Genomic DNA, 25,946 nt, shown 5'->3' on the forward strand with positions numbered 1-25,946 from the left:
ATGTCACCTAGGAAAGTAATCTCATTGCTTCTGCCCCTTAGGTTTTGGGTGTACCTGTAGCCAGTCCTCAGCCTCAGCAGGTGTAGTAAAAAACAGAGGCGACCCTTCATGCACTATGCGGAGCCGGGCAGGGTACAGCATAGAGTAGATGATGTTCCGCTCCCTTAATTTCTTCTTCACCTCCATGAAGTGGGCCCTCTGTTTCTGGAGGTCCACCGAAAAGTCCGTAAAGATCGAGAGCGCAGCATTATTGAACTTGAGTGGGCTCTTCTGTCGGGCCAGACGGAGTGCTGTGTCTCTATCTCTGTAGTTGAGCATCCTTGATAAAAAGGGACGTGGTGGCGCGCCTGGAATAGGAGGCCTCGTTGGAACTCTGTGCGCCCTCTCCACCGCAAATGTCGAGGAGAACTCATCTCCGAGATTACATTTCAGCCATTCCTCCAGGAATTGTTCCGGATGCTGACCTTCCGAGCGCTCTGGCAGTCCTATGATTCGTATATTGTTTCGACGCATGCGGTTCTCCAGATCGTCTGCTTTCTGGCGCCATGCATTTGCCGATCCAGCCATTGTGGTCATTTTTGTTTTGAGTGTTACAGTTTGATCCTCAAGTTCAGACACTCGCGTCTCGACTTCCGCTGTTCGGGTCCTCAAGGATTGCATGTCCTGACGCAGGAGGCTCACCTCTGAATGTACCTGCTCAATTTTCCCTGTGAGGGAGCTGTTGCTTGTAGAAATTGCTTATAGAAGCTGTTCACACACCTGCCTCAGGGTTAAATCATCTTTATCCTCTGACCCGTCATCCAATAGTGCCTGACCTTTTGGGGTGGCATTTCTCTTGACTTTAGGGGCATCTGCCTGACCACCCCTTGCGAACTCCTTAAGTTTGTCAATAGCTCCACTTTGTTTAGGGGGACTCATATTGATACACTGGGGATTTGCTGATTCTGCACCCCTCTCTTATCGTGCCCCCGTGCGTCTGAATCTGTGCCTTTATAATGTATATTTAGTAATATGTCTGTCTCCACTTCCTCACCACGTCCAGAGAGCCGGAAAACAGCCACTTATATGGTGGATAATAAGAATGAAGGGAGTCCCAGGGCAGCACAGCACGCAGGGTGTATTTATCAGGATGATGCAGGCCTGTGCAGCGTGGGGACTTCAATATGTGCCACTTATTTGTTTTCATGTGTCAGGAAGAATCTGCAGGGCCCATTTTGCAAGGCACACACTCCAGACCCTCCAGCACTCTATGGGTTAAAGTCTCCCACACAACCACCGGCCCCTGCTGCACACTGACTGCCAGTTACACAGCTAAGGGATTAACTCCCTGTACTCACCACTCCTGGGTCTTCACCTCTGGCCATAAATCTGTCACTCCTCACTGCTCTCCGGAGTCATGCTCTACTGCTCCCTGTGGAAATGCAGGGTGTAGGGAAGATGGCTGCTGCTCCACACTCTCCAGCCTCAGGAGATCCAGCAACGCCGTGCAGGAGTCAGAGAATAGCTCCAGTGGGAATCTGCAGCCTCCAGATGGTGTCCCCTGTCACAGCAGCAGGTCAGTGAGTAAATGGATCAGGTAACCGGGTGTAAATGGCCAGGATAAGATCAGGATTATAGGAGCTCTCTTCCCATGCGTCCTCTCTGGTCGGCTACATCGCCCCGCCCCTGGGCGCATCCATTTTTGCATCCATTCCGTCCATTTTTTTTGCTGGATCTGTTTTTGTTTTTTTTCAATAAATTGGAGCATGCTCAGTTTACAAAAAAGGATCCGGTGGCTGCATCCATTTTTTTGGCGCATTACACTGGATCCAGCGTCCATAGGCTTCGATTGTAAATCACGTCGTATCGCGCAAGATGCGGCGTGATGCGTTTTTTTTGTCAGAGACAAAAAACGTTACAAGAGACGTTCCATCCAGCCGCCGCTTTAGCCAATTACAATGGATCCGGCAAAAGCCGGATGCAACGCAAGGCCATGAGGCACAATCCGGCGGTAATACAAATCAATGGGGATAAAACGGATCCGGCGCCGGATCAGTTTTATCCGTTTTTTTCCAGATTGTGCCTGATGGAAAAAAAATGATGTGTGAAAGTAGCCTTATAATAACCCCAATAGACTTGAGTATATCATACACTGAGCCTTACTGGATTATGGTGGTTGACTATATGGACACCAGTGACCTCTGGTGGTGATTTTAAGTATCACACATTTTTTTCAAAAATTGTTTAAAAGAACAGAGAGTTCTCAGTGGTTGATACCTTTTAATGGCTAACTGAAAAGATGGTAATAATTGCAAGCTTTCGAGACTACTCAGGTCTCTTGCAAGCTTGCAATTATTACCATCTTTTCAGTTAGCCATTAAAAGGTATCAACCACTGAGAACTCTCTGTTCTTTTAAACAATTTTTTTATCTCTACTGGCTAACACGGTACAAAGATACATTTTTTTCAGTGGTATGTTCACATTGTGTATTTTATAGGTCTGAACATTCAATAGTCCTTAGTGTTCAATGGGTCAGAGTCCTCCTTTCTTCTGCTCTGCTGTTTTATGTATATCACCATATCTACAGATATAATAATTTAATATGTTTTTGTACCAAGTAAAATTTAGATCTTTTTGTGACAATTGGGCATTTGGTCGTTTTCTTTTTTTGCTTCTACCCCAAAGAATAATAATTGTAAGTCCAAACAGCTCCAGAAAGGAAAAAGACCGCACTCGTCCGCTGTGCCGAAATCCTTTTATTTGAACATGTGCAGGTTAAAAGGCAGGAGGAGAACTAGGTGCAGGTTCCTCACAAAGGAAGGAACCTGCACCTAGTTCTCATCCTGCCTTTTAACCTGCACATGTTCAAATAAAAGGATTTCGGCACAGCGGACGAGTGCGGTCTTTTTCCTTTCTGGAGCTGTTTGGACTTACCCCCTGTTGTGGACGGGCACCCCGCATCCGAGATACATTGCAGTTTGGAGCCATACTCTTAGCGCATGTGCGATTCTGCAAGGTAACACTCAGTGGTGCAGGACTGCTCGCTACATACATATAATAATTGTAAGATGTAAAAAATTACTTATACTCCCCTTATCAGTCACATCTTCAGACGTATGGCTCCTAATCGTCATCCAACCAGTCCTCGTTGCACCTTCTTGGCACCGCCGCTCATGCTAAATCCTCAGACCTCTTTATGCTAGGCCAGGACTGCCTTCTCTGTTGAGGCCCTAGAAGGCTCTAAGCAAGTTTGTGTAAGGTTATGACGTTGTGCACATGTGCGGAAATGTCCTGTAGCTCGTCAGAGCTGAAAGTCCTGGTGTAGTGTGAAGAGGCTTATGATTACAGAGTGAGTGGTGGTGATAATAAGATGCGACAAAGACTCAACAGGTGATGGTGAGGATCGGAGGGGTCAGAGAAGTAAGGAGAAAGAAGCTGTAAGGAGATTACAAGCATTTTTTTCCATTTTCTTTTACTTTTTTGAGGGCGAATTTGATGTTTAAAAGAAAAGTTCCAGAGCAATTGGTGCCTAAGGGCTCATTCAGATGTCAGGGTTTTTTTGTAACAAATTTTTTTATTGGTATTTTTCAAAGAATAGTAAGTACATGCTATAACATTTCCTTTTACATGCTTCTTTTGACATATTTCTAATGTTAAAGAAACCAATATATATAGTAAGATTTAACAAGTATAACAAGTATAACCAATACATTGAAATGCATCTGACTGGATGAATGAACGTGTGCACCCGAACCTCACAAACACCATGAACATGGTTTATTCACATTCGAAAACGCAATATATGTGAATAACTCCCCCTCCTCCACACCTGATATCCCATTCTCTTATACCTGGTCTCCAACTCTTCTGGAGCCACTCTCCCATTTTAATATGCATCACACTAAACATTAATCTAGTTTAGAAAAGTCTAACCATTTCCCCCAGGACACTTCAAACTGGAAACCTTTATTCTTCCTGCTGGCAATCATATGTTCGATAATACAGTTGTGTTGCATTTTCGTTATAATTTCTTGAATGGACGGTACAGACTGTTTCCATTTATTCGCAATGCTAGCTCTAGCTACTGTCAAGAGATAGGCGGTAATAACTGCATCATCATAGGTCAAAGTTTCTAATCCTAAAGACAGCAGAGCTGTTCCCGACCCCAAATCAAAGGCATAGCCCAAAACTTTACTCAGTAATTGTTGCACCTCTCTCCCAACTTGTTGGATTATTCCACATTCCACGCCCTTTCTCAGTCCCTTCTCCCTCTCACAGACATTGCATTTCTAAACGATGCAGATGCTGCTGCAACTTTATACAACACTACAATCTCTGCAGCTCTTGAATCACCTGCTCCCCTCACTCACACCAAAACCCACACAATCAACAGGCAACCCTGGCACACGAGGCAGACTAAGGCTGCTTTCACACATCCGGCTTGAGCTGTGCGGCTCAATCCGGCTGTGCAAGCTATGCAACGGATGCGGTGAAAACACCGCATCCTTTGCATAAGTTTTTCCCATGCGGCCCGTCCGGTTTTTGCCGCTTGCGGCATGCTACTGAGCATGCGCAGTGGCAAAAACCGCATGCGGCGGCCGGATGCGGTTTTTGCCGCATCGCGCCGCATCCGGCCGCCATAGGCATGCGGCACAATGCGGCACTAATTAAAGTCTATGCAGAAAAAAACGCAACCGGCAGCAAAAAAAAACGGTTGCGATTTTCCTGCAAAGTGCCGGAGTGTGCCGCATTGCAGAAACCGGAGGTGTGAAAGCAGCCTTAAGAACTAAGACGGGCTTCAAGAATTGCTGAGCGCAGATGGAAGAGGTCTCATTCCACTGAGCACTTCATTACATATAAAGAGTCCCTGACCACTTTCAAGTCCACACTCTGCTGCAAAACAAACCTACTTCTCATCCCTCATATCCTCTCTCACAACCCTAAACAGCTATTCAACACTTTCAATTCTCTCCTCCGTCCTCCAGCACCACCTCCCTCTCCTCTCATCTCAGCTGAAGACTTTGCCTCTTTCTTCAAGCAGAAGATTGACAACATCAGAGCAAGCTTTGGCCCACAATCACCACAGCCCCTCATCATAGCTACTCAGCCTTCTTCCTCCAAATCCAGCTTTTCCACCATGACAGAAAACAATCTTTCCACTCTACTCTCAAGATCACATCTAACAACCTGTGCACTGGACCCGCTCCCATCGCACCTCATCCCCAACACCACCGCAGTCCTCATCCCAGCCCTAACCCATCTCTTCAACCTATCACTAACAACTGGTGTATTCCCTTCATGCTTTAAACATGCCTCTATTACACCCATCCTCAAAAATCCCTCCCTTGACCCATCCTCTGTGTCAAACTATCGCCCCATATCCCTTCTCCCCTATGCCTCAAAACTACTAGAACAGCATGTCCATCTTGAATTGTCCTCATACCTCTCATCCTGCTCCCTCTTTGACCAGCTACAATCTGGCTTCCGACCGCATCATTCCACTGAAACTGCCCTAACTAAAGTCACTAATGACCTACTAACCGCCAAAGCCAAGCGACACTACTCTATCCTCCTCCTACTGGACCTGTCTTCTGCCTTCGACACAGTAGACCATTCTCTCCTACTACAGATTCTCTCATCTCTGGGCATCACAGACTTGGCCCTATCTTGGATCTCCTCATACCTAACCAACCGAACTTTCAGCGTCTCCCATTCTCACACCACTTCCTCATCTCGCCCCCTATCTGTCAGTGTCCCCCAAGGCTCAGTTATTGGACCCCTGCTGTTCTCCATCTACACCCTCAGCCTGGGACAGCTCATAGAGTCCCACGGCTTCCAGTATCATCTCTGTGATGACACACAGATGACACACAGATCTACCTCTCTGGACCTGACACTACCCCTCTACTAACCAAAATCCCACAATGTCTGTCTGCTATCTCATCCTTCTTCTCTGCACGATTCCTAAAACTTAACATGGACAAAACAGAGTTCATTGTCTTTCCTCCTCCTCGCTCATCTCCTCCAACAAGCCTTTCCATCAAACTTGATCGTTGCTCACTCTCCCCAGTCTCACAAGCTCGTTGCCTTGGAGTAACCCTCGACTCTGCTCTATCCTTCAAGCCACATATCCAAGCCCTCTTCAACTCATGCCGATTACAACTCAAATATATCTCCCGGATCCGTGCTTTCCTTAACCAAGAATCAGCAAAAACATTAGTGCATGCCCTCATCTCCCGCCTCGACTACTGCATTCTCCTGCTCTCTGGCCTCCCTTCCAACACTCTTGCACCCCTCCAATCTATCCTAAACTCTGCGGTCCGCTTAATCCACCTCTCCCCTCGCTACTCCCCAGCCTCGCCACTCTGCCAATCCCTTAACTGGCTTCCCATCACCCAACGACTCCAGTTCAAAACATTAACCATGACATACAAAGCCATCCACAACCTGTCTCCTCTCTACATCTGTGACCTAGTCTCCCGGTACCTACCTGCACGCAACCTCAGATCCTCACAAGATCTCCTTCTCTGCTCCTCTCTTATCTCCTCTTCCCACAATTGCGTACAAGATTTCTCCCATGCATCCCCCATACTCTGGAACGCTCTACCTCAGCACATCAGACTCTCCCCTACCGTGGAAAGCTTCAAGAGGAGCCTCAAGACCCACCTCTTCCAACAAGCCTACAACCTACAATAGCCCTCAGTGCAGTAGACCACTGCGCAACCAGCTCTGTCCTCACCTATTGTACCATCACCAATTCCCTGTAGACTGTGAGCCCTCGCGGGCAGGGTCCTCTCTCCTCCTATACCAGTTTGTTTTGTACTGTTAATGATTGTTGTACGTATACCCTCTTTCACTTGTAAAGCGCCATGGAATAAATGGCGCTATAATAATAAATAATAATAATAACATTCCCACCATATGTGAATTAACGAGACTGGAGAGTTATCACACCTCCAGCATGTATCTTAGGAATGCGGGAAGATTTTATTTAATCTTACTGGTGTATAATACCACCTATAAAGAAGCTGTCTGGAGGTCTCTAGATGATTAATGCAATGCGACATCTTTTTATGCAATTGGAACGCATGCACCCATTGCGTCTCCAAGTAACGAGTATCAAAATCTTTTTCCCATTTTTTCACATATGGTAGAGTGTGGGGGCTGCACAGAGTTCAGGGCCTCGTATGCTACTGAGATCCCTTTAGCCGAATCTTTATTAACTGTAAAGAAATTTTCATATTTGGCTATAAGGGTATCCTGCTCTGATGATACGCCAGCTATTAGGTGCCTGATTTGAAGATATTTATAAAAATCCCTGGTGTGTACTCCATATTTGTCAATGATATCTGAGCAATTCATTAGGACCCCCCCTGTCATAATACAACCCGTCGTAGATATGCCTTTTGATATCCACTTGTCTAGATTGACAAAGGGAATTACTCTACTGATAGCCGACATCAGAATCTTACTGATCCTCGTAGGAATCAACCTGTGCGCAACTGTTCGCGATAGCCACATATTTGTACCCGCCCGTACTGTTGGATAGTCTGGAATCCTCACCTTTTTCGTGAGGGGTGTGAGGATTGCAGCACATAACAGCATTTGCCCAGGTAACAAGATGTACTATGTCCTGATGTTTACTATGTCCTTTGGGTCCGGTAATGGTGGCGGCCTTTTCTTAGTTGCAGTACGGCTTTGATATGGGAATGTTTTGTACACCTAATTGATACATACATAATTGTGAATTGAGCGCCACCTAGTGGTCTATTTGTGTAACACATTTGAGACTTAGGCGGGCTTTAGACGTTGTGACATCGTTACCAATATATCGTCGGGGTCACGTCGTTAGTGACGTACATCCGACGCCGGTAGCGACATCGCAATGTGTAAATCCTAGGTGCGACGATGAACGAGCGCAAAAGCGTAAAAAATCGTTGATCTGTGTCACGTTGTTCATTTCCATAATGTCGTTACTGCTGCAGATACAATGTTGTTTGTCGTTCCTGCAGCACGACACATCGCTGTGTGTGAAACCGCAGGAACAACAAACATCTCCTTACCTGCGTCCACCGTCAATGCAGAAGGAAGGAGGTGGGCGGGATATTATGTTCCGCTCATCTCCGCCCCTCCGCTTCTATTGGCCGGCTTAGTGACGTCCGGTGACGTCGCTGTGACGCCCAACGCACCTCCCCCTTGACGGAGGGATTGTTCAGCGGTCACAGCGACGTTGCCGACCAGGTATGTGCGTGTGAAGCTGCCGTAGCGATAACGTTCGCTACGGCAGAAAGCACCAGATATCGCATGTACGACGGGGCGGGTGCTATCGAGCTCGACATCGCTAGCAATCGCTAGCGATGTCACAGCGTGTAAAGTACCCCATAGTGTTTGTGGGTCCTTAATTGCACTCTTGCTTGTGATTCTATAGTTTAGGCAGCTAGATATTCTTGCACTGACTTTTGCATATTATGGATTTTTGGTATACATTTTATCCCTCTTTAGAAATATTACATTTTTTTTCCCACAAAAATAAATTATATATATTTTTTATATAATTATTATTCACTTATTTGTAAGGTATTTTTCTGTAATTTTGTATGCAATTATTTATTTGCACAGAATCACTTTATACTATTATAGCCTATAAATTTTTGAAAATACCGAGGGAGTAATCTATATCGATTTTGTATATTCCTGTTAAGTATTGCAGTAGTTCCCGTTTGCTGCATGATTCAAGAACTGTTTTTGTAACTACAGTCATATGAAAAAGCTTGGGCACCCCTATTAATGTTAACCTTTTTTCTTTATAGCAATTTGGGTTTTTGCAACAGCTATTTTAGTTTCATATATCTAATAACTGATGGACTGATTAATATTTCTGGATTGAAATGAGGTTTATTGTACTAACAGAAAATGTGCAATCCGCATTTAAACAAAATTTGACCTGTGCAAAAGTATGGGCACCCTTATCAATTTCTTTTTTTTTAAATTCTTTATTTAACCATAAACATGGAATCATTCCAATCTGGATCAATTGCAATACATTTCACAACCATTGTATGACAGTGTATAACCGACTAACTGTGACACATGAAAATTTTCAGCATTTTGACCTCTCCATGTTTCCCAAAGGTTTTATAGTACGGGAATACCCGGTTGAATTAAGAAAGAGAGAAAAAAGAAACGAGTAGGACAAGAAAGGTTTAGCGAGATACGAGCGGGGGGGGACATAAGGGGATAGGGGGAGGGAAGGGAAAAACACTGTTACACGAACAAACACATAGCAGGGATCCACCCTCTCACAGCACCTCCTTCTCACGGCATCCATGGGGCCCCCCTTAATCTGGGGGTATCCATGTGCCGTAGTCAGTAGAGTATTTAAACTCGATCCAGGGGAACCAAGTCTTGTGAAAAGCCTCAGGTCTATCGTGGATAGACGCTGTCAGGTCCTCCATGTACAACAGTTCGTTCACCCTATTTGCCCACAACGATAACGTCGGCGGGGAAGGGGATCTCAACCTCAGAGGAATACACGTCCTAGCGGCCATCACCAGGAAGCTTAACAGAGACCGTATGCACGGACAGAGGATTCTGATAATTGGAGCAGGAAAAGTTCGGGGCCCAGGGTCTGTGTGTGTCCAGTCACATGCCTGATCACTCCCCGTACCCCCTCCCAAAACTGCTGTAGCCCAGGGCATTCCCAGAAAATGTGTAGAAAGTCTCCCTCCCCTGTGCCACATCTCCAGCACCCCGGGTCCACTGTTGGGAACATCCTGTGTAGTTTTGTTGGGACCATATACCACCGGGAAATGCATTTATAGTTGGCTTCTTGGAGTTTTGAACTGATGGATGATTTGTGAGCAAGGGACAGCACCTTGTTTCTCTGCATGGCAGAAAGGGTGAGGTCCAGGTCCGACTCCCACTGCAGGAGGAACCTAGGAGGAGGCAGATCCGAGGAGTTGTCTAGCATGGTATTTGAGATGGCCAGTGAGTGTCTAAGGGTCCCCCCCTCCATGCATAGCTTCTCGAATTCCGTAAGGGGTCTGTCAAACTGACTATAGTCTGGTAGGGAGCACAGAAAATGTCGAAGCTGCATAGAACGCCACGGGCCCAAAGGTCCGGGAACCCGGACGTTCCAGAGTTCCTCCGTCGTTGGCCAATGCCCCCCGACCCCAATTTGGTAAGCTCGAAATCTATTTCGGGAGATCCATAGGCGAAACACCGGGTCAGAGAGACCCGGGGAGAAATCTGGAGTGCCAACGATCGGGGAGAGGGGGGAGGGTAAAGGTATTAGGGATCTCCGGACCACCTCCTGAGAACAAAAAGATAGCGTGGCGCCAATCGTGGGATGGGTTCTAAGTTCTGTACTAGTTGAGGAAATCACCCATGGGAGCGCCGCTAGTGGAATATCCGTGAAGCTCTGCTCCACCGACACCCAGGGTTTGGCCTTGGAGTGCCTACACCAGTCCACCACTCTGGCTAAGTGAGTGGCTACATAGTATACCTTGAGATCCGGGAGGCCCAGCCCACCCCGGGTTCTAGGTCTACACAACAGCGACCGCGCCAACCTCGCCGGCTTGTTTGCCCACAGAAACTTCGTTTGCATAGAAGAGACTTCTCTAAAGAAGGGCTTCGGGATCCCGATGGGCAAGGTCTGAAGGAGGTACAGCAATCTTGGGAAGATATTCATCTTAAGAATCGCTGACCGTCCAAACCACGTAAACGTGCCTTTTGACCAGGTTTTACAATCCTCTTTTATTTTTTGGAGGAGAGGAGTAAAGTTCAACTTGAATAAGGAGCTCATATCTGCTGACAATTTGAGTCCCAGGTATCGCAGGTACTGTGGGGCCCATTGAAAGTCGAAGGCTCCCCGCAGCTGCGAGACTACTCCCACGGGGAGGTTAACGCTCAGTGCCTCCGATTTAGACAAGTTGATCTTAAAGTTCGAGTGAGGAGTAGCGTTTAAATTCCTGCATTAGCGCTGGGAGCGATGTGGTTGGGTCTGTGATGAAAAATAATAGGTCGTCCGCAAAGGCTGCTATCTTATGGGTCTCACTACCTATCTTGGGCCCTTTGATGCTCGAGTTTTTCCGAATGTGTCGCAACAGGGGTTCTAGTGTAAGTATGAAAATTAATGGGGAAAGAGGAGAGCCCTGCCGTGTGCTATTGGCTATAGCGAATCTCTCCGACAGCACCCCATTAACCCGTATGCAGGCCGACGGCGAATTATAAAGAGATCCTATCCATCTAAGCATGTTACCCCCAATCCCAGAGAGGCAAGGACCCCATTCAAGAACATCCAACCGACTCGGTCGAACGCCTTGTCTGCGTCCGTGGACAACAACATGAGCGATCCTCCATCTGACCTAGCCCTATGAATCAGGTTAATGGCCCTCGTGGTGTTATCCCTAGCCTCCCTGCCCAGCATGAAACCCACCTGATCAGAATGGACTATACCCCCTAACATAGGGGACAGCCGATCGGCTAGAATCTTGGCAAACAACTTTAAGTCCACATTGAGCAGGGAGATTGGACGATAATTGGCACAACAGGTGGGATCCCTCCCCTCCCTGGGAATGACCACGATGTTTGCCGCTAGGGAGTCCCTAGGAAGAGGAGAGGATGTGCATGCTGAGATATTATTGAATGCTGCCAAAAAGTGAGGGGATAGTATAGGACTTAACCTCTTGTAGTAAGACAGCGGAAGTCCATCCGGACCCGGTGCCTTACCTGTGGGGGATTTCTTTAGGACCGAAGCGAGTTCCGTTTCGGTTATCGGAGCCTCCAATATCTCTATATCTTCCTGTGTGAGCCTCGGGAGGCCTGAGGATCTTATGTAGTCCTGGATGCATTCCCTAGCTGTCTTCCTATCGTCCTCCGTCAGGATGTCGTCAATAGAGCATAGGGCAGTGTAAAAGTCCCTAAATGCTGAAGCTATGTCGCCTGGAAGTGAGGCCCTCTCTCCCGATTGCTTCTGTATGTGAGGTACATATCCCCTCAACCTCTGGGTCCGCAATGCCCTGGCCAAGGTCCTACTGTTTTTGTTACCGAATTCGTAAAAATGCCTCCGGCAGCGCGCTAGCGAGGCCTTAGCTTTATTAGAGAGTAGCGATTTCAACTTCTCTCTTTTTTGAATGAGAAGGGTTTTGGCACCGTCGTCTAACCGGTCTTTGTGGATCCTCTCCAGGGCGTGAATGTCGACTAGTAAAGATTCCATCTCCGCATTCCTCTCCCGCTTCATACGGGCTCCATGTTTTATAAACAGTCCTCTAACTACACATTTATGGGCTTCTCACGTTACAGCGGGCGTGGTGTCTCCCCCCGCGCAGAGGTCAAAATATTCTTTTACCGCCGTCTGTACCTCCAGCATAGTCACCTGGTCAGCCAATAGCGAAGTATTCAATATCCACTGGCCCTGTTTAATAATCGGGCGCATCAGGGAAACATTAAGGATTATCAAGGCGTGGTCGGAGAACACAATCTCATCTATTTCAGCATCCAGCAGGCAGTGGAGGTCTCTGTCTGATAAAGAAGTGGTCCAGCCTTGAATACGAGTCATGAACTGCGGAGTAAAAGGAGTAGTCCCTGTCTGATGTATGCTGCAACCTCCACGTGTCTACTAACTGGTGTTCGTGTAGACCACGCTCGATCCGGCTATGAGCGGCCCTGGGCATGTTAGAGACCCCCTTCGAAGTATCCACCTCTGGATCCATAACAAAATTAAAGTCCCCTCCCATTATCAATGTGCCCTCTGAAAACTCGTCCAGGATGTTCAGGAATCGCAGCAGGGCGCTACACTGTCCCGTGTTGGGCAGGTAGAGGGCCGCAAAAGTGAAGACCTGGGACTGGACCCGACCCTTTATCAAAATCTGTCTCCCCTCCTTGTCCGTGCGGGCCTCTATCAGCTCCCATGGCAGACAACTCGCAATTAGGATGCTAGTCCCCCTGGACCGTGAATCAGGAGATGGGGAATGGTAGACCGTACAGTATCTCCGGTCCGAAAGCTTGTAAGGTTTGTCTAAACAGTAATGCGTTTCCTGTAGAAAGATTACCTGAGGTCGCCTTCTCCACAACAGATTCATGAGGATTGAACGTTTCTCTGGATTGTGAAGGCCCTTGACGTTTAGAGATCCCATTCTTAGGTCAGGTCTGGATGACTGCTTCATGACGGTGACGAGGGCCTACGGGTAAACGACAAGGACAAGACAGACAAACACACCACTAGGGGGAAACTCTGAGGAAGGTGGGAAGAGGGGGAAGGAAGGAAGAAAGCTGAAGACTGTGAAAGGAAGAGGGAGTAGGGAGAGGAGAGAAGAGAAAAGTTAGAAACGAAAAGAAAAGGGGAGAACAAAGAAACAAAAGGAAAAAGAGAAGAGGATAGACAGCTCACAAGGAGCTTGCAGACCTATGGACCAGCCCTAGGCCTACTAGGACACTACTGACGGGGTCGGGTATGAACACTCATATGGAGCCCCCCACCCACCACCCTTGAGTTAACTGACTAACGCCCCTGTGCGAGTGCCAGAGGCGAAACTAATTTTAAACTCTGACGGCCTCTCCTCCGTCACCCCCCAAACCATGCACCATCCCAAACCCCCCCCACCAGCGAGGCGAAGAGGGGAGCAACCGCACAAGCCCCTCCCAAAATGATAGGCCAGGGGCCCTTTCCAACATGAATGCGCACAGTTCAACCTCCCCTGCAGCTAGAAACAGTGCCGAGCTGACTTTTCAGCCCCATCCCCCAGATGGCGACGATGCTGGATCCTTTTCTCTCCTCCGCGGCGGGGGACCCATGGACTCCCAGGATAGCCAATCAGGGATGGTAAGGTCAGGCAGTTCCAAAAACTTGCAGTCCCGGTAGCTCCGCAGGACGTCTCAGCGAGAATGTAGATGACCCCTTCCGGACAATGAGGTGGAACGGGTGCCCCCAGCGATACGAGGCGTTCACCTCTTTGATTTTTACCAATAGCGGGTGAAGCTGACGCCTCATGTAGAGTGTGTGACTGGAAACGTCCGGAAAAAGCTTGACGACCGCCCCATCCATCTTCACCGGTCCGAACTCCCAGGCCTTTCTCAGGATCTGTTCCTTGTCCATATAATAATGTAAGCGGCAAAGGACATCTCTTGCACTGGAGGAATTGGCTCCTTGATAGGCTCTAGCAACTCTGTGGACTCTGTCACATAGGTATGTGGCATCCATTGGTCTGGCGGTGACTTTATTAAATATTTCTTGTACTTTAAAGCAGAGAGCCTCTGCAGGCCAGTCCTCTGGGATACCCTTTAACCTTATATTGTTACGACGGCCTCTGTTCTCTTGATCGTCCAATAATAGTGCCATGTCCCTGGACCGGGTGTTATATGCCTCACAGTCCTTTTCCAGGCGTGATACTCTGCATTCCAAGGACTCCTGGTTTTGTTCAGTGGCCATGACTCTATCTTCTAGGCCACCCATCTCCTCCCTCACTGAGGAAATGGCTTGCTGGTGGGACTGTTCAATTCTGCGGACCAGTGCGTCCAGGTCACTCTTGCTTGGGAGGGACAGAATGAGCTCCCTCAGTGCCTGAAGGCCTTGTGAAGCCTGGGGGAGGCCTATTTGCAGTGAGGAGATGGATGGGCTGCCCAGGGGGGGCCCCTCCACAGGGAGGAAAACCGCTGGGATGTCCCTGTCAGGCAATCCCTCAGGCAAGGGCAAGGGGCAGCTCTTCTTCTCTGGGCCCAGGGGCGACATAGACAGTGGCCCTGCCAGCGACTCTCCGTTCTGGGCCCCCACTGCTCCGGGAGCCGCACCTCCCCCATCGCCGTCCTGTGTGCATCGCTTCGGACCCGCTCCATACCGCCTTCTCTCCCTGTCGGCGAGGTCGCACACACCGCTCCAGCTCCTGGCTCCGCTTCCTCCCCTTATCAATTTCTTGATTTGAACACTCCTAACTACTTTTTACTGACTTACTAAAGCACTCAATTGGTTTTGTAACCTCAATGAGCTTTGAACTTCATAGGCAGGTGTATCCAATCATGAGAAAAGGTATTTAAGGTGGCCACTTGCAAGTTGTTCTCCTATTTGAATCTCCTATGAAGAGTGGCATCATGGGCTCCTCAAAACAACTCTCAAATGATCTGAAAACAAAGATTATTCAACATAGCTGTTCAGGGGAAGGATACAAAAAGTTGTCTCAGAGATTTAAACCGTCAGTTTCCACTGTAAGGAACATAGTAAGGAAATGGAAGAACACAGGTACAGTTCTTGTTAAGCCCAGAAGTGGCAGGCCAGGAAAAATATCAGAAAGGCAGAGAAGAAGAATGGTGAGAACAGTCAAGGACAATCCACAGACCACCTCCAAAGACCTGCAGCATCATCTTGCTGCAGATGCTGTCAATGTGCATCGGTCAACAATACAGCGCACTTTGCACAAGGAGAAGCTGTAATGGAGAATGATGCAAAAGAAGCCGTTTCTGCAAGCACGCCACAAACAGAGTTGCCTGAGGTATGCAAAAGCATATTTGGACAAGCCAGTTACATTTTGGAAGAAGGTCCTGTGGACTGATGAAACAAAGATTGAGTTGTTTGGTCATATAAAAAGGCGTTATGCATGGAGGCAAAAAAATACGGCATTCCAAGAAAAGCACTTGCTACCCACAGTAAAATTTGGTGGAGGTTCCATTATGCTTTGGGGCTGTGTGGCCAATGCCGGCACCGGGAATCTTGTTAAAGTTGAGGGTCGCATGGATTCAACTCAGTATCAGCAGATACTTGACAATAATGTGCAAGAATCAGTGACGAAGTTGAAGTTACGCAGGGGATGGATATTTCAGCAAGACAATGATCCAATACACCGCTCCAAATCTACTCAGGCATTCATGCAGAGGAACAATTACAATGTTCTGGAATGGCCATCCCAGTCCCCAGACCTGAATATCATTGAACATCTGTGGGATGATTTGAAGAGTGCTGTCCATGCTCGGCGACCATCAAACTTAACTGAACTGGAATTTTTTTGTAAACAGGAATGGTCAAATATAACTTCATCCAGGATCCAGGAACTCATTAAAAGCTACAGGAAGTGACTAGAGGCTATTATTTTTGCAAAAGGAGGATCTACAAAATATTAATGTCACTTTTATGTTGAGGTGCCCATACTTTTGCACCGGTCAAATTTTGTTTAAATGCAGATTACACATTTTCTGTTAGTACAATAAACCTCATTTCAATCCAGAAATATTACTGAGTCCATCAGTTATTAGATATATGAAACTGAAATAGCTGTTGAAAAAAACCCAAATTGTTATAAAGAAAAAAGTTAAAAAATATTAACATTAATAGGGTTGCCCAAACTTTTTCATATGACTGTATATGTAATTTTGTACTTTATGCCGCTAGATCCTCTATTTTATTCTGTATACATCTCTGTGATATATATCTTGTATCTTTTTGAAAATTGTGTAAAATAAAATTGATTTAATTTTATCGGATTTTTGCTCCTATTTGTTTAGAGAAATTCTCTACCGTATTTTTCTAAATCCTTTTGATATAAAATTTGAACGTCAGTGTCCCTATATATATTCTGACCAATAAATTGCTAATTTTTATACACATCCCTGCGGCTCTTATTGGTGCATGGTAATTTTTTGTTTGGGATACTATATAAGCTGGTCACATGATGTAGTAAAACAGAAACTCTCAGTACACCATACCTGGCTGTGCTGTATTGATTTCTCCAAGTGCTTGTAACACAAATCTTATTAATTTGGAGTTCCAAGGGCATATAAGAAGTGTATTTCGCTGACACCGAAAATAATCTGTGGTGTAGTCCACATGCCCATATTTTTCCTTGGATTAAATGGTCCACTCAAAAGCACAGACATGTTTGACTGGGTTGGAATTTCGGATCAAACGCACTAATGCAAGTCTATGGATCTATGAAAAAATTTGGACAGCACTCACATGCCATATGTGCCCTTTATGCTTTTCACATACTATTTGATAGATGAAGCTTGAGAAACCTCTATCAGTTTTGAAGACAGTGATCAAAAATGCTGATGAAACTCATACCGTTTCTCAATACCAGAAAAATCACTGATATCCAAATGAGAATTTTACTCAAGTAAAAATAGATTTTTTTTTTTTGTTGTTGCATATGCGAGAAAATATTCTTTTTGCATGAGCAACTGATCCTGCATTCAAATTATTGTGACAAAAAATTTCTACAGGTAGAAAGGCCATAGGAGGTCCCACGTACCAACAAATAAAATGCCCAATCAGTTTATAGGTGCTTTATTTCCATTCGGTTTGCTTTTTGATAACAGATGTATATTGGTAATTGCTTACATTGATTGATTAATCATTTAGTGCTTTAAAGTGTTTTCGGTTTCTATTGAATTTACATAGACTGAATCTCATACAATTTGCCAAGTAAATGTTTTCTAAGAAAATGGCTACCTACCTGTGCAATTTATCGGAGTAAAAAAAAATACATTAAGGAAAATTTTTCCCACATTCTGAAAATTACTTCTCCCCTGTGTGACTAATCCAACGTGTAACTACCGTGTTTCCCTGAAAATAAGCCTTAGCAGGAATTTTAGGCCTTTTCGGAGCAAGGCTTAAATATAAGCCGTAAGCGAGCTTTACAGGCTGCGACATCGCAAGCGATAGCACCCGCCCATGTCGGTGGCGCGTCACGGGGTGATCGCTGCCGTAGCGAACAATATCGCTACGGCAGCGTCACACGCAATTACCTGTTCACCGACGTCGCTGTGGCCGCCGAACAATCTCTTCTTTAAGGGGGCGGTTCGTTCGGCGTCCCAGCGGCGTCACTAAGCGGACACCCAATAGAAGCGGAAGGGCGGAGATGAGCGACCGGAATATCCCGCACACCTCCTTCCTTTCTCATTGCCGGCAGCCGCAGGTACGATGTTGTTCCTCGTTCCTGCGGTGTCACTCATAGCGATGGGTGCTGCCGCAGGAACGACAAACAACCTGTGTTCCAAACAAGGAACGATTTTTTAAAAAATGAACGACGTGTACACGACGAACGATTTGACACCTTTTTGCGATCATTACTGATCGCAAAAAAGTGTCACACACAACTACATCTCTAACGAGGCCGGATATGCGTCACCAACACCGTGACTCCGACGAGATCTCATTAGCGATATCGTTGTGTGTAAATGGGCCTTTACCCTAAAAATAAGCCCTAGTCGCAGTTCAACAAGGAAGTACCGGTAGCTAAAAAATTAAAGAATACTGCAGGACACTTCATTAAAGAAAGCAGACACCCCCAAAGGAAAGAAGACAGACCCCACAATCATACTCACCAGGACAGGACTCTGTAGAACAAATCAAGGACATGCAGTGGTACAAACACACACCTGGTGATACTATACTGCTCCGGTGACCTGAGACGCTGTGGCACAAGAGGACCTGCAGTGGAACGCATCGATGCTTTCCACTGCAGGTCTTCCATACGTTCCACCACAGGTCTTCACGTTCACAGCGTCCCAGGTCCCCCTGTCTGCTGGAAGCAGTGTGTGTATATGTGTGTCTGATGCATGTGTGTGAATGGCTGCCGGAAGCAGGGGATGACCGCTGTGCAGAAAACAAGGACCTGTAGGGAGCATGCGCTGAGGACCTAGGGAGCGACGCAGATGTCCGGGGTCTAGTCAGTATCATTCTTCTGGGGAGGTCTGCTTTTTGGGAGGATAAACTTACCCCCAACCTGTGTTTTTCCAAAAATAAGCCCTACCACTAAAATAAGCCTTGGGGCTTTTTCGGGGCAAAAAAATATTACAAGACAATGTCTTATTTTCAGGAAAACATGGCAGCTTTGATGTTTGTAAAACATTTCCTACATTCTCATCAGATAAATGTTTACTCTCATGTGTGAATTCTCAAATGTCTAGCAAGATTTGTTTTCCGATTAAAACATTTCCCACATTCTGAACATGAGAAAGGCTTCTCCCCTGAATGAATCTTTTCATGTGACACTAAAAATGATTTGTGATTAAAACATTTCCCACATACTGAACATGAAAATGGCTTTTCTCCGGAGTGAATTGTCTGATGTTTAGCAAGATCAGATTTTGAAGCACAACATTTCCCACATTCTAAACATGAAAATGGTCTCTCCCCTGTGTGAAATCTCCGATGTCTAACAAGATGTGATTTCTCTGTAAAACATTTTCCACATTCTGAACATGTAAATGGCTTTTCCCCTGTGTGAATTCTCTGATGTGTTGCAAGATTTGTTTTCCGATTGAAATATTTCCCACAAACTGAACATGAAAATGGCTTCTCCCCTGTATGAATTCGCTGATGTTTATTAAGATCAGATTTTGTAGAACAACATTTCCCACACTCTAAACATGAAAATGGCTTTTCCCACGTGTGATTTCGTTGATGCTTAACAAGATCAGATTTTGTAAAACAACATTTCCCACATTGTGAACATGAAAATGTCTTCTCTACTGTGTGAATTTTCTGATGCTTAGCAAGAGTTGATGTGTCTGCAAAACATTTCCCACATTGTGAACATGAAAAAGGCTTCTCCCCTGTGTGAATTCTTTGATGTTTAGTAAGATCAGATTTCGTTACACAACATTTCCCACATTCTGAACATGAAAAAGGCTTCTCCCCTGTATGAATTCTCTGATGTTTAGTAAGATCAGATTTCGTTACACAACATTTCCCACATTCTGAACATGAAAATGGCTTCTTTCCCGTGTGCCCTCTTTGACGTTCATCATCCCTTTTTGTAGATTTATTTTGCTTAAGATGTACTGGAGGTATGTTTGGTAAAATGGGATGCTCTTCAAAGGTTCCCGGTGTGATACTATAATCATTTGCATTAAAATCTGAAAATATCAGATATTTTTCTGAGATCTTGGTCCAGTTATCTGCCCAAAAAAAAAATAAAAAAAATAATAGAAAGATATATAGCTTTTCCATGAACATTGAATCATTACTAGAACTTGACCTTGGCTTACTCAAAAAAAAGTGCTTCCTACTTCATCTCATGCTTAGACATTCAGATGCCTGAATTCTGTGTATGACCTGGATCGTATTTGACCTCATAATATGCCAGGCAGCGTCTAATTCCAGTGTCTTAGGGACTCCCTACAGCAAACTCCAAATCACAGTTAAAAGGTGACTACCAGGCATTCTTTGGCTGTTTTGGCAAGTATTGTGCTTTACACAATTTTCACTACCTTGCTGGTAAGCATAATCATAACAAAATAAATGACCAACACCAATAAAGGGTTTGTACCCATTTCGAAAAAATATATCCATTGCTGAATTTTGCTATTAAAAAACTAATTGCAGTGTATTCAACTTCTCTGGGTCCACCGGCGAATATCTGTGACCGCTCCCTGTATCTGGCATTGGCTGCAGCGTTGAAGTCACGTTAACAGCCACTAAAGGGTCTAAAGTTTTATGGATAAGGTTCAAAGCTTTCTTCTTGCATTGATATACTTTTTTATAGTATACAATTGTATTGGGTTTATGTTAACTGATATCTGTTGAACTTTATATAAATCAATAAAAATTAGTTATTAAAAAAAAAAAAGTCACGTTGACAGCATGGCAGCCAATCAGTGACCTCAAATTCACTTTTAAAAAATCACTTTAAGAAACCCTAATTTAAAAGCACTGTGAGCATTTATCAATAAAATTACTATCCCTAAGAGTTCTCAAATAAAAGGTGGTACTAAGAATTATTTTTTTTTTTGCTATATATACATATTTAGACAGGGATATATACTATATTCTTTCCACAATATCATTAAGGCCATTGGGATACAATATTTGAAGACGGTAAATCCAATATGTCTCTTTGCGATTAAGCAAAGAGTTTCTATTGCTAGTTTCCACAGGTATCTGTTCTAGAGGTGTCACGATTATATTAAAATGCTTATCATGCTTGAGTAATATATGTCTCGATAAACTATGTTTTAAAAACCCATTTTTTGCTCAATTTCTGTGTCCGTTCATACGAGCACGTAGAGTCTATGTTGTGCGTCCGACATACTGTAGCCCACAGCTACAATCGATAACATAAAACTTCATTTAAAGGGCACCGGAGAGTCGCTTTGATAACGCACTGAGATTGGCGCCGCGTGTTTGTTTTTCATTATATACCCTGCAGGGAATCACTTTACTTCAAAATACAACAATGGGCAGATTTTATTTGAAATGGAACAAGCCCTATAAGATCAATAGTCTGCAATCTGTGGAGGATTAAGTTAATTGAAATGGACGACTTTGGAAGTTTCTATTAATGTTGCAGAATTCGCACCAATGTCCACTACTGAACCCAAGGTAAATTTATCTAATCAGTTTTATGGAAATTACAAAAAGTGTCAGCTTTTCCATCGTATAATTTATTTCAAGCTACACCATCTCAAAAACAACATGTCAGACTTACCACACTCCTCAAAATTGAAATTGCAACACCCATAAGGAAAAGTCATGAAATTATGGAAATCACAGAATCAAAAAACATATTCGTAATATGGAAATTATGAAAAAAGAGAAACAAACATTTCAAAGCATCCCCATCTTTTCAGTATTGAGAATAAGCAGCTTGTGCAGAAATGCGAAGACTTAAATGATATGTACCTAACTGAACAAGTGTTTACCTGAGGGCATGTCCCGCTTATTGCCGTGCCGAAACCAAGTCCCTACACGTGTTTCGGCGTGTAGCCTTTATCAGGTGCCCTCAGGTAAACACTTGTTCATTTAGATACATACCATTTCCATATATTACTGTGCTCTGCCTGTCTATTGCTCTCTGTTATCACCCTCTCTCTGATACATCAATACCCAGTAAGCTACATAATGTTAGGCATTTTTGGCCATCATTAACATGCACTTTATTACTACTACTGACATCCACATTTAGGTGTTTTTGTCCATCAATTTGCATTTTATTGTTACTATTGACATCTATCTATATTTGCACTTTATTTAAACTTGCACTTTAATTAGCCCTTATATATATATATAAGGACGAGAACAAAGAGTTTTTGCGTGCAAAAAACTAGACAAATTTATTAGACACAGTAGGTGAACATCCGTATTAAAATCACATAAAATCAGCAAAGTGACAGGACCATGGGCTAGAACGCCTCTGCTCTGATGAAGATATAAAGAAATCCTTTTCGAAACGTACGTCTGCGTTTGGAGGTTTGCTCCTGTGACCTGGCCTGGCTCTATTGCTGTCATCCAATTCCGGTAGATACATGATGATTTTCTGCACATGTCAAAATGTGGTTGTGACCCCGAGGGGTCCTCTATACTGCTGGTACTAAGATAGAATGTATTTAATATATGCTGCCTGGATGTACAGCTATATATACATATACTGATTGTCATTTTACCCTGAGGCAACATGGTATCCAGCCCATGGTCCTGTCACTTTGCTGATTTTATGTGATTTTAATACGGATGTTCACCTACTGTGTCTAATAAATTTGTCTATTTTTTTGCACGCAAAAACTCTTTGTTCTCGTCCTTATATATTATGCTTTTGAGTTTGTGCCAATTGTGGGGTTTTTGGTCTTTTGATCCCCACAAACATTTACGTTGGGCTATATGGAGTATTTTCCTAATATATAAAGCCCTTATATATGCAACATTTTGGAGCTAATTTCTTATATAACTTTTCCATACATTATATCGTATATTTATTACATATTGAGATTTATATATTTTTTAAGGCTATTTATTATAAGTACAATTTTGTATTTTGTGCATACATTACCTTTTGTAGTTTATGCAATTGCAAATTATTTATCATTGATATACAGGTATAAATATAATTTGGGTGTGTAATGTTATTTTTGCTTTTTATCTCATATATTGTAATCATTGGTTTCTATTGATGTTGTTTGTACTCCCTCTTGCATAATATTATATACTTGCTCTGATATTACATATTGATTAATTTATTGGAGTATATAGTACTATTTTTTGAGTGGGGTTTTTTTTTTTAGATAATTTGAGAAATTTTGTCTATTGTCCTTTGCCGTGCCGTTTTGTGGTGCCTTTTGCACTACTTTCATTGCTTTTTAATTTGTGCTTTAATATTTCATTAATAAACTTTGATTATTATATGTATTGTATTGGCTATTTTTTGGTTTGTAAGATTACTATATCTGCTCAACAAACATTAAAGGAATTACAGTACATCTAAAACAAAATATACAGTTAACTACCCCAATTTGCCATCTGCAATAAGACCTGTCTTACATAGTGAAGAGCTTCCTGTACCCAAAGTTTGTGACCATAAGTGACAGCTCTGACTCTAACCTTACAGACACTCAAGAGGAAGCATACAACAATGTGAGCAGTGAGCAGAATTTCGAAGCAAGTTGTTCATCAGTACCTCACTTCTTATCTCATGAAAAGCTGAATGACCTCATCCGTGATTTAGACTTGTCTAAATAACAATCAGAGCTTATAATTTCCAGGCTCAGATGAATTCTACTCAGAATATGTGAGAATATGCAGGTATCGTAGACAAGAGATTTATTTCAATAACTATTTCTTCTTCAAAAAAAAAGGTTTAGTTTTTTCTAATAATGTTTGTCATGTTGCAGACGCCCGTGGACATTAATACCGGACCAATGAGTAGCAATTGTTCATAGACTCATCAAAAGTTGGTTTGAGTTTTGCATAATAGTAATAACCTCCTGTCACTACCTGCTGCACATGCTATTGATGTGAAAGAGACATACGGAAATATGTCTTCACCGCACTGTCTTCAATAGAATGGCACTGGAGATCGTGGTACACATGTACTCTGTCACCATAAACCCCTTAACGACCCTTGACGTACTGGGTACATCATGGTGACATGGTGCTAAACGACCCATGACGTACCCAGTACGTCATGGCGAACTCGCGGCCCCGGTGAGTGCAATCGGTTCACACAAACCTTAGATTCGGGGAGGAGGGGACTTCTGCCTGACCTCAGGAGGGGTGGTGCCTCCACCCCGGACCTACAGAAGCTGTGATTGGCTGACGAACACCGCTCAGCCAATCACAGCCACTGTAATGATTCAGCCATTGAAAATGTCTGAAACATTGAAATCCAGGCCTGACCAGTGCAGCTGTAGCACTGATTATTGGCTGGAGCTGGGTGATCGGTGTTTCATCCGCCCCCATCTCTGATTGGAGAGATTGGCGTTGTGACCGATCTCTCCAATCACCGTGGATCTGGGGCCGGTGACCACTCCCCTCTGCTTTACTCCGTCCGTGGAAGCTGAGGGGAGCGATCCCTGCAAGAGCCCTGGTAAGCCTCTGCCCCCGATCCGCTGCCACCGATCCACCGCCGATCTCCTCTATCTGCTGCAGCCGCTTCCATCTGCCACCGCTCTCTCCCCTCAGCCGCTGCCCCCATCCGTGAGCTGCTGCCCGCTCTCTCCCATCCTCATCTGCTGCCCCCTCCACCATCTCCCATCCTGTTCGATCTGCTGCCCGCCTCCGCCATCTCACCTTCCCGATCTGCTGCCCGCTATCTCACCTTCCCGATCTGCTGCCCGCCTCCGCCATCTCACCTTCCCAATCTGCTGCCCGCCTCCGCCATCTCACCTTTCCGATCTGCTGCCCGCCTCCGCCATCTCACCTTCCCAATCTGCTGCCCGCCTCCACCATCTCACCTTCCTGATCTGCTGCCCGCACTCCACCATCTCACCTTCCCGATCTGCTGCCCGCCTCCGCCATCTCACCTTCCCAATCTGCTGCCCACCCTCTACCATCTCACCTTCCCGATCTGCTGCCCGCCCTCCACCATCTCACCTTCCCGATCTGCTGCCTGCCCTCCACCATCTCACCTTCCCGATCTGCTGCCCGCTCTCCACCATCTCACCCTCCCCGATCTGCTGCCCCCTCGCCCATCTCACCCTGCCTGATCTGCTGCCCCCTCCCCATTCTCACCCAGCCCGATCTGCTGCCCCCTCCCCCATCTCATCCTCCCCGATCTGCTGCCCGCTCTCCCTCATCAGCTGCTGCCACCCTCCCTGATCTGCTGCCCTCTCTCTCACCCTCCCTGATCTGCTGCCTGCTCTCTCCCATCCTCTTCATCTGAAGCTCCCTCCCCCACCTCTCACCCTCCCCGATCTGCTGCCCCCTCCACCACCTCCACCCTGATCTGCTGCCCGCCCTCTCCCATCCTCCACCGCTCTTCCATCTGCCGCGCCCTCTCCCATCCTCCGCCGTGCCCTCTCCCATCCTCCGCCGTGCCCTCTCCCATCCTCCATCCATCTTTTTTTTCATCCCACCTAGTCCCACCCTTTTTGCAGCACATCCGTGCGTGCGTCCTGATTTATTTTCTGTAAACTAAGAAAGAAATACAAATAAACTTAGTTTAGGGCCAGTAAAATTATACTGTAGTAATCGGCAACTACAGTATTTTTTACTGAATATTGTAAGGGTCAGCCCAGTGCCACACATGAGAGCGATGCACGAGTCTCACACCGCATCATCCGACACGGTCGCTCTCTTCCAGACAGGAGTGTGCGGCTGTGCCGGATGATGCAATGCGAGATTTGTGCATTGCTCTCATGTGTGGCACTTGCCATAGTGTTAGTTGCAGGCGCTCATTATTTTATTTTTTTTTTTTACTGACGTCCATATTTTTTATTTCGCCAAACTAATTTTTTTGTATGGGGTGGGGGGGGGGTCTAGTTTCCAAAATGGGGTCACATGTGGGGGAGCTCCATTGTTTAGGCACCTCAGGGGGTCTCCAAATGCAACATGGCGTCTGCTAATAATTCCAACCAATTTTTCTGTGAAATGGCGCTCCTTCTCTTCTGAGCCCCGCCATGCGCCCAAACAATTGATTTCCACCACATATGAGGCATCTGTGTACTCAGAAGAAATTGCACACTACGTTTTATGGTGCATTTTTTCCTGATACCCTTGTGAAAAAAAAGCTACCTGTTTGAAAAAACAATTTTGTGATAAAAAAAA

The 25,946-nt window shown here is 45.1% G+C and overlaps 1 protein-coding gene across 1 annotated transcript in view; it reads right to left on the reverse strand.

Annotated features, from left to right (window-relative positions):
• The window catches only part of LOC142312901 (uncharacterized), a 266,818-nt gene that overhangs the window by 72,958 nt on the left and 167,914 nt on the right, over positions 1 to 25,946 (reverse strand). The window contains 3 exon segments of the mRNA XM_075351888.1: positions 13,033 to 13,161; positions 13,944 to 14,508; positions 18,850 to 19,867. Of these exon segments, the coding sequence (XP_075208003.1) occupies positions 13,033 to 13,161; positions 13,944 to 14,508; positions 18,850 to 19,867 (1,712 nt within the window).

Source organism: Anomaloglossus baeobatrachus, chromosome 5, assembly GCF_048569485.1.
Source record: "Anomaloglossus baeobatrachus isolate aAnoBae1 chromosome 5, aAnoBae1.hap1, whole genome shotgun sequence".
NCBI lineage: Eukaryota > Metazoa > Chordata > Amphibia > Anura > Aromobatidae > Anomaloglossus > Anomaloglossus baeobatrachus.